The sequence below is a fragment of the Branchiostoma belcheri genome, unplaced genomic scaffold (assembly GCF_001625305.1).
Source record: "Branchiostoma belcheri isolate BF01 breed outbred unplaced genomic scaffold, Haploidv18h27 scaffold126, whole genome shotgun sequence".
Classification (NCBI taxonomy): Eukaryota; Metazoa; Chordata; class Leptocardii; order Amphioxiformes; family Branchiostomatidae; genus Branchiostoma; species Branchiostoma belcheri.
In genome coordinates, this window is record NW_017802669.1 from 249,453 (window position 1) to 260,442 (window position 10,990).

Consider the following 10,990-nt stretch of genomic DNA (forward strand, 5'->3'; position numbering starts at 1 on the left):
AATTAGTACCAAGTACCGGTCCTCCTCGATTCAGAAACGTAGGATAGCCAACTTCTACAAACTGTTCAGTTGTTTCAGTAGCTTCGAAGTTGTCATTATAGCAAGTGAACAACGTAGGATTTTATCTTCACAATTATTATAGACTTTACCCATCCATATGTGTACTTTGGAAGTACATCAGTGATGCTCACTTAGACTCCAAGTTAGAGTCAGACAGAAGAAAACATGGCGCTTCTGACTGCCGTTTTGATGGGGTGCGTGTTTTTCCCGATGTCGTACGTTTGTGTGCGGTCCTGTCTGGAGCGTACCTGGCCCCGTCTGACGGCGGCTGAGAAAGCGGTACTCACGGAATGGTGACGTAAACATTTTTTTCTCTCTTCTGGATTTAACTGGGTTATACATTTGTAAATGTAATTTGGGGCTTAAAACTATCGGCGTTTTGATTGTAACAGTAACGTCGGCAGAAATTTACACCGCCTGTGTTTTGTTATTTGTTTTCTTTATCTTGTTTTCTTTATAGGGCGTTGACAATAATTTGAACCGATTTTCGTTGTCTCGTCATGTGACGGAACAAGGAGGTTTAATTTAACCTTCTTGGACGTAATCGTTCAATAAAGCCATATTCCTCTACCTAGCATGCCCCCTACCATCAGCCGACTACAATCGACTGACGTCGAGAAGTCTGGCCAGATTTAGGCCACGCCTTTATATATATCCAATTTTGTAGCTCAAACAAAGTAGAAGACGAAGCCCACTTTGTTATTGATTGTAGTTTATATAGTAATGAAAGAAATGATCTTTTTAGATATATTACAAGTACGTTTCCATACTTCCAATACTTGCCTAATATTGAAAAATTTATCTTTCTTATGCGCTTTGATCATCCTGTATCATACAAACCCATTTCAAATCATATTTTTAACATCACAAAGAAACGAGAAGAAGCCGAACTTCTATATTAGAGTAGATTTAGAGCTGTTTGTACTACAAACATGTATATTACCTATTTTATCTGTTCACCTGTACTTAGCCCGGTAGGGCATGAATCTACAATAAAGGTTATTATTATCAATATAATCAAAAGGAATTTGAGTTTAAATTTGAGCCAAATTTGACTCCCGAACAACATCCCCGAAAGCTGCTGACTTACTCCCGAATAGTTGTCTGATGTTCTGCTGAGTTACCACAATGCAGGCAACCATGTCCGAACCCCCGACCAACCCCCGACTGTTTCAAACATTTTCAGACATTCGGCTCACAAAGCCGAACAGTAGCCGACCTTCCCGAACACCAGCCGATCTACTCCCAACAATGGTCGGGTGCGTTCGGCTAGTGTTCGGGAGGCCAAATTCGTGAATAATACGAGTATGTGACGAGGATTTAAGGTAAATTTTTGTCTTTTACACAGCGCAGTGTCGTCTCTCCAAGGTGTGCTGGCTACCTGGGCAGGTGTTACCATTGTCTTCAACTGCAATGACGTCATGTACGACAGGTAAGTGGGCACGTCGGAAGAACGTAATGCGCCTGCGCGAAATTTGCAATTCATTGTGCATAGCACTTTGGCAGAACGTATTGTTGAAGGTCTTAAAGTGTCGTTTTAAAATATTAGTTCGGAAAAGATATCGTCTATAATAAGCAAACTTCTAATGCAACGTGGACGAAACATTCAACAAAAACTGTGAAAAATCTGGGTTTCGCGCAGGCGCAGCACCTTCTACCAACGTGCTATCATTACGTGGATACCGTATACATATATGTATGTACTTATGAAGTTATATCACATTTGTTAATACTCGGAACAAACGATTGGTCACATATCTCACTAATATCTGCTGATAATATTTCCAATATACCCCACCATTTGTGATTTGTGGGGGCGTAACGGTGGAATGTTCGACTGAGAACCAAGAGGTCCCGGGTTCGAACCCTGCCATGTCTGCTACACCTATCTTGTGCACCGACATTGGGAAAGGCACTTTTACATTCAGTCTTTTCTCACTCCACTCAGGTAAAAATCGGTACAGGTGGCAGCATAAAAATAAGTTGAATAACCTTGAGTGTGCAGTCACCACGTCTTGTGATTGTGATATACATGTAACTTTACATATATTTCCAAAGTGTAACACGTACTTGAATATCGATTTCTCTCAGACACTGGCTAGCTGACTGGTACTCTGGGTTCTGTCTACCGTACTTTGGGTACGACATCTGGGCCATGTACCAAAGCACGAGTTGTCAGCTGGCCTCATCCGGGGTACGGTTGCCATGGGCGACGGTACTGACCAATCGTGGGTCGATGGTCGCTCATCACGTGATCATCCCCGCCATCTTCTTACCAGCCTCGGTACTTTTGTTTCGTCCGAAATTCACGAATATTGTTACTTTATATATCTAAAAACACTATAATGTAATATAATAATGATAAGGATGATAATGATGAAAATGAAAATATCGATCAATTTCCATTAATGTATTATGATGACAATGTTACTATTAACACAAATATTAATAACACAAACATATGAAGACACTAATCGCTTCTGGCTTTATTTGATTAATGTACATAGATATAAAAGTAAAACACTAAATTTTTTACGCATTATACATATATGTATATATAAATCAAACGCCGACCTGAAATGGCTAATCATTCAATACATATTTCATTTGATTTCAAAGCGATTTGAATGCAATTTAAAGTCTCTTCTCATTCTAGCTGTTGCGTGGTGGGAAAGGAGACTTCTATGTTGGATGCTTCTTTCTTTATGAAGCTTCTACTCCACTCACCAACTTCAGACACGCACTTAGTCAGGTTTGTTTGTTTGTTTGTTTGTTTGTTTGTTTGTTTGTTTGTTTGTTTGTTTGTTTGTTTGTTTGAGCCTTGATGAGAAGTGCAATTTGTTACGGATATAGCTTTTGAACCAAATTTTTCTACAATTCTTGAAATCCAGATACTTGTGGAAGGATTGTTTACATAATAATTTGAGGCACCGTGAATTGCATTGATGAAATTATTTCACTAACATAATTATACAAAGTTCGAGCCTTTGGTACAACTTTTATATTTTCTTGTCTGATTTTTCTCTTACAGCTGAATATGAAGGAGACTGGCCTTTACTATGCCAATGGCTTTCTGATTCTGGTAACGTTCTTCCTTTGGCGTATCGCTATCTTCCCCTTCATGCTGTGGGCCTATGAACAACAGTACGGACTCCTGCTATCGGACGCCCCCTACCGGCTCCCGTGGAAGTGCAGCGCGGGGTGTGCTGTGGTGATGACGTTTCAGTGTTAGGCCACACCAAGTAAATTTTATGGATGACGTCCTTTGGAGACCCTAAATCTAATGCGAGAGGGCGAAAAAAAAGGAGAAGGGCCCTAAAAAACAAGATACCTAGATTAGAAATATACTAAGAGACGACAAACGTTAGGACACACATTGAATGAGGTGACACAGTGTAACAAGCAAGAAATCTTTTATTCATCATCAAAACAGCAATAAATCAGGTGGAATAGCAGTTGTCGTCCTGCCCTGTTTTCGCGTTACGGGTTTCACGTCAATCTGACGATTTGCGGCACTGTCATGACTCTTTGATCATACTTAGAGAAAGCGGAATTTCTTGTTTTTTTTCTAGGAACGGACCAAAATCAATGCGCGCGCGGACGTCATCCATAAAATTTACATGGTGTGGCCTTACTGGTTCACAAAGATGCTTCAGATAGTTCATAGGACCATTCGGAATAAGATTCTCCAACAGATGTAACTTTTGTCTTCATTATATTTCAGATCACTGTATTACTGTTTGCAAATGTAGTATTCTAGTACATGTACCATTGAAATGCATGTCTGTAACTGTAAACAATTTTCATATCTTGTGTCATTAAAGGAAGTTAAGAGAAAACCTGCTTTGAACACAATTTTTGAATTACCGGTATTATATGGAAGATTAAAGTCATCCAATGCATATATATGGCTATACCGTACGGATACAGATATAATATCACAAACCAGAAATGTGGGTTGCCCTCTGCACGCATAGAATTACCCGTAGTAGAAAAGGGCAAGCCATTTTTTTGTAGATACTATACGAAGTTGCAATAAGGGCTCATAATTGCGTATTGGCCTTCTGTGCAACATTTTAATTGATTTAATTTTGTGTGGATTATAATTTAATAATTTGATATGAGGATATGGTCGTGTATACAACCTTGGCCTCAAGTACTGTAAATCACTTAATGTTCACGGTAGCAAAAGTTGGTGGTCTGAGAAAATCATAAAAGTTGGCGGGACTAGACATTTGTGGTGGCAGCAGGTGCAGCAAAAAGAAAGTTGGCAAATAATTTGTTCACTGTAATGATGAATTTGTGGTACAGAAGTGACCGCGAAAACTGCAAAAAAAATCGTGATTTACCGTAATTAATGAATACTACATGTAACACACATGTAATATGTTTCAATAGAATTATTTCTCCATGTCAGTAAACATCTCTGTTGTATCTGATTGCTTATCTCGAAATGTACAGATGCAAGTATGTTAGCCTCTGGGTGGATAGCGTCCAGCACCTAGGACCAACAGCTTGATTTCTACCTTCAGCTGCCTATTTGATATGACTACTCCTGATGTTAGTTTATCTTTAACTCGTCGCCATGCTGCGTCCACTCCCTGCTGTGTACCGCCTGTGTTACTAGACCCGTCATACAACGGAGTTCCCCCGCGAAGTTTCACCTGCCCCGCGAGCGTGTGGACAGCGTCTCGTACCTGTTCCGCCGCCTCGGGAAGGGACCTGCACGAAACAGGCCACATGAAGACATGTTCCAGTCGCGTCATGTTGGCAAACGCCTTTGCCAGCGCAGAGACACTGAGCGCCAGCTCGTTTTCCTGTATGTAGAGTTCCTGTAGCTGCTGCAGGTGCACCAGGCTTCTGGCCATGGCCCGTCCCCCCACGTGCGTTACTGAGTTCCTGGCGATGTTTAGAAGTCGGAGCTCTTTCAAGTGAGGAAAGGTCTCTGCGATTGCTTCCAGCCCTTCATCTCCTATCTTGTTATACATCAGATTCAGCTTTGTCAGCCTGTGCAGCCAGTGTAGCTGTCCAGCCAATAATGTTGCTGCGTCGGGAGAAATTCTGCAGTTGATGAGATGGAAGTCTGTGATTCCTTCCAGGTATGGGAAAAGGTTTACCAGGGCCTCAACATCAGTGTCCAAAAATACATGCCTACTTAGTGACAGCATTGTGTTGCTATTACTAGTATTCAGAAGTCCTTCCGTCTTGTTCTCTAGTACCTGCAACGCGTTCAACATGGAAGAAAAGAACTCGCTGTATGCGGATAGACCATGTGACTCCATATAGTCACTTGTGATGCCGTATTCTATGCCGTAGCCTATAACTCTGTCCAGGGTGTGTGGGAGATCATTGTAAATTTTCCAGTACTGACACACAAAAGGCCAGAAGAACCTGTCTTCCAGTAGGACCTTCACAACCTCATTGTCGGGATAACGTTCTTCCAAACCCGCGGCGGTGTCCCTGTTCTGCTGGAAGTACGCTCTGACATAGAGGGTCCAGTCTCTCCACCAATCTGCAAGAAATAATGAACAATAGGTTCAGCTGTACAGTAGATACCAAAACTACAGAATATCAGTGGGGTCGTGTGGCGTAGCGGCAGAGTGCGCGACTCGGAACTAAGAGTCCCGGGTTCGAGTCCTGACATGCCACTGATCTTGTGCCCTTGGGAAAGGCACTTTACACGACTTTCCTCACTTAGCTCAGGTGTAAATGAGTATTGTCCTGTCATGTATTTGTCCTCTGTGTTGGTGTCGGCATTAATATAAGTTGAAAAAACTTGAGTGTGTCGTCACCACGTCTGGTGATTACATGTTGGAATAAAAAAAAGACTATCGGTACGTTGTCCCGGTGAACTTTATGCCCAGAAAGTTGTGGCTACTGATCCACGAGAATTACCTGTGGCTTCTGTTGTCTCAGAAGTAGCTTGTGACGTCACAGTCAGAAGTGCAGACGATGTTGAGATGGTCACTGGAAGTGATGACTGGTTTACCTGTTATAAGAAACACACCAGACGTAAAAGCAATTCTAATGCCATGCCATAGTAAAACATTAATATAAACAAGAATTCCTACATTTAAATTGCATACATGTAAACAAAATTATCACATCATATGATTACAAAACTCGTCATGATATGCAAATGCATAATTTCGGGAAAGTATCGTACCACATTGTCTTCGTCAGGGTGGACACTCAGTACACCGTGTGTGTTGAGGATTAGGGCGACTGTAGTTGCAGCAATACCAGCAAATATGATGAGACCGACACAAAGCGCCACCATGCGCCCGGGACGTGACCTGCAGAACAGGCGGCAGTTCTGACTACTCCTCTGGTCGTCGCTGTCATCTCCTAAAGAACAACAAACAAACAAACAAACAAACAAACAAACAGGTTTCTATCCCAAAGGCAGATACAGCAGTTTTGAGGTGTAATTTCCGTGTATCAGTCTTCTATACTTGACACCCAAACTCATACATGCAATTCTATAAAACTTTATATTTCCTATATATAAACCTAGGTATCATAGAAGTTATTAAAGTTTAAATGATTAATATTTACAACTGCATTTCTTTCTTACTGTTCAATGTGAATATTGTATAAGTACACAAACGTGAAAGCTATACATGTTACTCACCCCTGCTCGGTTCCTTGGCGCCGTGCCTCCTGTCCACCGCGTCTTGTGCTGCGAGAAAGTCGGGGTCTAAATCTTCGTACGCGTTCTCTGACGGAGTCGGCTGGCCCAGTTGATCGGCGTCCATCCTGTAGTAAGACTTGTTCACTGTTGTCATCGGCTGGGGCGACATTCATCTCGTAAAAGGGCTGTTCTTGTTGTTTGTCTTTGGCATCGGTGATGTCCATCTTGTAGAAGGGTTGTTCTTGTTCTTCACATGCAGGGGTGATGTCCATCTCATAAAATGGTTGCGCTGTGGCATCTTTGATCGCATCTTGTGCTGCCAGAAAGTCGGGGTCCAAATCGGCATAAACGTGCGTCGACAAGTTTGAATGTTCCTCGTCGTTCTCGTAGCGTGCGTGGTTTTTATCGTACTGGTAATATTTGTGTTCTTCATCGTTCTCATAATGCCTGTGTTCTCTATCATTTTCGTAATGCTTGTCGTTCTCGTAATGAGCGTGATTTTTATCGTACTGGTAATATTTGTGTTCTTCATCGTTCTCATAATGTCCGTGTTCTCTATCATTCTCGTAATGCCCGTGTTCTTTCTCGTTCTCATAATGCCCGTGTTCTCTATCATTCTCGTAATGTCTGTGTTCTTTCTCGTTCTCGTAATGTCGGCCTTCTTTCTCGTTCTCGTTATCTCCTTTCGATCCTATTTCGCCGTTTTCACTGTTTTGCAAGACAGACTCCTCGCCATATTCTCTGACAGGCTTCAAAACCGCTTCCGGGTCCTCCCGAGCACGCAGCGCCTGTCTCTGCCAGTCGAGGATCCGTTTGGTGCACCAGAACCTCAGTCCTACCCGTCTGACGTACAGCGTGTCCGGCGGGCGGCAGGAGACATCGGCGGGCGGACGTGGCTTCTCCTTCGGTCGAACCGCATCAGCTGAGGCGACTTTCATCTCGTAAAAGGGCTGTCCTTGCTTCTCTGTGTCTTTGGCATTGGTGACGTCCATCTTGTAAAATGGTTGTTCGTGTTCTTCATCCGCAGGGGTGATGTCCATTTCATAGAACGGTTGAGCTGTGGCATTTTTGATCGCATCTTGTGTTGCCAGAAAGTCGCGGTCTTTCTGTTCAACCACCACAGGGGCAGGCACTGGGGGTGAAGAGAAGCAATAATAGTCTGGTGGCAGAGACCGATAAGCGTGCAATGCGGTCCATACAAAGTTTTTTTGTTGTTTCTATATCTCTGAGGTGTGCTCTTTCAGAATCTGAATGATGCCACTCTGTCATCCTTGGGCAATTCGCACAATATGCAAATTAAGGTGACCATTACTGAAAATCCAGTTTTCGTCAATATCTCAGTAACTACTCATGGTATCAGAATAATTTTGGTGTCTATCCCCATCTTTTGAGGGATAACGAATTAAATCTAGCCATTTCAGTAAAGTTAGAACCACTATTTTTTGCTAAATATGCAAATTTGGGCCGCGCAATATGCAAATTAGGGCGGCCATTACTGAAATCTGTTTTTCGTCAATATCTCAGTAACTACTCATGGTCTCAGAATAATGTTGGTGTCTATCCCCATGTTTTGAGGGATAACGAATGGAATTAAGCCATTTCAGTAAAGATCAAACCAGTTTTTTTGTGCTGAAATATGCAAATTAAAGCCGCACAATAGGCAAATCAAGGTGGCCATTACTGAAAATCTGTTTTCCGTCAATATCTCAGTAACTACATATGGTATTATAATATCTTTGGTGTCTTTCCCCATGTTTTTTGGAATAACTATTGAGCATAAGGCCATTTCAGTGGAGATCAAATACATATTTTTGTGCTTAATTTGCAAATTTAGGCCGCCATTACTGAAAATCTGTTTTTCGTCAATATCTCAATAAATCTCATGGTATCAACAATAATTTTGATACAATACACATACATTTGTACTATACACATGTTTTGAAGGCTAGATAATCAGAATAAACCATCCCAGTATTAATCACACCAACATTTAATGCAAATTATGCAAAAACTGACCAGTATATAGCATGGGCGCCTGTACCTCTGAACACTGATAGGAATGTTAATAAATGATACAATCTGTTAAAAAAAAATATTAGACCCTTCATAAGGCCACACCTGTGCCTTACCAGCGTCTGTGTACAGGCAGAATAAAGCGCTAACTTGACGTCCTGAATTTTATGTCAGCGTGGCCCGTGTAGAATTTAAAGAGTTGAATTCTTCTTGATTCCCGGACAGGCCAAAAAAAATAGCCCGGTAGCCGCGGGGTGTCCCACGCCTGAAAGTGTCAAAAACAGCCCGGGAACTACCCGCCAGGGACTTTTTTTTACAATTGGGACCAAAGCTTAACAGATCTCCAAAAAGATGACCGGCGGCCGCTCAAAAGTGCACAGTCCTAATTAAGGCGAAGGATGGGACCCTACCACTGTCTTAGGGGAGCACAAGCTTGCCAGGTGGGCAGAATACTTTTCAAAAAGTCTTAAACCGCTCAAGCCCTACCTCAGTAGCATTAGTCTTTGATGAACACCTACACCCATTACCTGTTGAGATCCAAGACATCTCTGAAGCTGAAGTCAGTCACCAGGCATGAATGGCATCACTTCAGAGATGCTTAAAGCCGAGGGTGACTGTGTTGTGAGATGGACGCTTTTCTGATCGCCGTACATCGCAAACGCTTTAATAGAACCATAACCATATTCCTTGGTACGCCTTCCTTGGAATAAAGCAGGCATTCAACGGCGATCACAGGGAAGTGCTGGAGGACTGGAAGAACGGATCAGTAGTTAAGCTGGAGTCACATTTGAAACGGGACCTGCTTGGCATGTTCTCGGTGTAGACGCCGGCCGGCGTCATGAAGCCGAGCGTACGCCGGCTGTCAGGGTCACAATTGAATTTTCCTTTACGGCTCCCTGTCGGGGCGCTGAGGCGGCTTCTATGTAAAATTCACAAAATTTTGGTCCCCTTGACGACCGGTTTCTGTTAGGGACCCGTCCGGTGCCCAGTCAGTCTTCTGTCAGACCTGTGCGTGATGTGACAGGGTGCCGACTAGCTCTTGCATTCCGGCCGGGCAGCTACAGGGTCCCTGGCGGGGTCAAGGGGCGATCCTGGCAGGTCCCAGGCTGGTACGCCTGTGGCTGGTATGGTGGGTTCGGCCCTGCTGGTTGATGTGCAGACCCGTGTATGGTCACTATGACTGACTGATGATGTAGCTATGTCAAGAACAGCACAGTACCCTCTATATTGTCTATAACTACCTTCTTCTGAACAATTCTAGCACAGAACAACACACGTGACGTAATCTTGGACAGGTGTCTGTGCGTGACCCGGCGGCTAGGTTACGGTTTGGTCCGGTGAGGTTACGGGGTCGCTTCGGCATACCTTGCCCGCCGGGGCCTGAAGTGATTTTAAGTTTGAGTCAAATCAATTTGGCGACGTCGCGGGGCCAAAAAATAGGCCGGCAGCCGTCGAGAACCCCGCCTATTGCCTTCCAGGTCCCGTTCCAAATTCGGTAGTGCCAAAACACAGGCCGAAAACGCGCCGAGCAGGCCCCTTTCTTGAATTGTGACATAGGCTTAAAGTGTGCATTCCAAAGAAGGGAAACCTGAATGAATGTGATAACTTAAGGGGAGTGACAATTCTTTTTTATACCAGTGAAGGTGTATGCCAAATGCCTCCTGAAGCGCATGAGAGATGCAGTAGGCAAGGTCCTCTGGGAGCTGCGAGCAACAAGCTAGCTTTCGCTCAAAGAGATCCTGTGCTGAGCAGATCTTCACCCTTCGGTGGAGGAAATGTGCTGAACTGCAAACCCCTTTAGCTATCAGATTAATTGATTTCTGCAAGGCGTTTGATAGCATCTAAAGTCCCTCTTTATCATGTACAGTTATGGACTGCCAAGTAAACTTATGTATACAGTTAAACAGATATACTGAAACTCGAAGTGTTGTGTACGGATGGTTGAAGGAATCTAGATACAGCGGGTGATTTGAAGACGGATCCTCCAAGGTTGTGTCCTGTCACAGATCCTCTTTCCCGTGGCTATCGACTGGGTACTTGGGAAGCAACAGGAGAAAAGGGGGGTAAAGTGGGTTCCAGAGACAAAGTTTGCCGACCTTGACTTTGCAGACGACACTGCGACATAGCGGAAAACACCAGAGATCTCCAACCCCTAGTGACCAACATAGTCCGTCTGCAGACAGCATTGGGCTCAGCATCAGGGCCAAAAGCAATTAACATGCTGATAGGGACACACGCTCCTCTTAGAAGTGTGACCATTGACGAGAACAAATTGAAAGTGGC

At 43.5% G+C, this 10,990-nt stretch overlaps 2 protein-coding genes across 2 annotated transcripts in view; one reads left to right on the forward strand and one right to left on the reverse strand.

Moving 5' to 3' along the window:
• Positions 1 to 270: 270 nt before the first annotated feature.
• On the forward strand, positions 271 to 3,761 carry LOC109463425 (protein FAM57A-like). The gene is made up of 6 exons (XM_019760243.1): positions 271 to 353; positions 1,409 to 1,483; positions 2,152 to 2,344; positions 2,717 to 2,812; positions 3,092 to 3,288; positions 3,692 to 3,761. Exons 1-6 carry the CDS (start codon positions 271 to 273, stop codon positions 3,759 to 3,761), a joined length of 714 nt encoding a protein of 237 aa, XP_019615802.1.
• Positions 3,762 to 4,532: 771 nt separating this feature from the next.
• Positions 4,533 to 10,990, reverse strand: part of LOC109463426 — an 11,067-nt gene continuing 4,609 nt past the window's right edge. Inside the window, 7 exon segments of the mRNA XM_019760244.1 lie at positions 4,533 to 5,572; positions 5,956 to 6,049; positions 6,227 to 6,398; positions 6,691 to 6,831; positions 6,833 to 7,315; positions 7,394 to 7,826; positions 10,804 to 10,880. Coding sequence (XP_019615803.1) covers positions 4,533 to 5,572; positions 5,956 to 6,049; positions 6,227 to 6,398; positions 6,691 to 6,831; positions 6,833 to 7,315; positions 7,394 to 7,826; positions 10,804 to 10,880 — 2,440 coding nt within the window.

Bases quoted from the DNA above. Each gene is read 5' to 3' on its own strand.
- LOC109463425 (XM_019760243.1), top strand. From the start codon at position 271: ATGTCGTACGTTTGTGTGCGGTCCTGTCTGGAGCGTACCTGGCCCCGT. The intron at 2,345-2,716 runs GTACTTTTGTTT...TTCTCATTCTAG, and splicing joins CCATCTTCTTACCAGCCTCG to CTGTTGCGTGGTGGGAAAGG. The intron at 2,813-3,091 runs GTTTGTTTGTTT...TTTCTCTTACAG, and splicing joins TCAGACACGCACTTAGTCAG to CTGAATATGAAGGAGACTGG.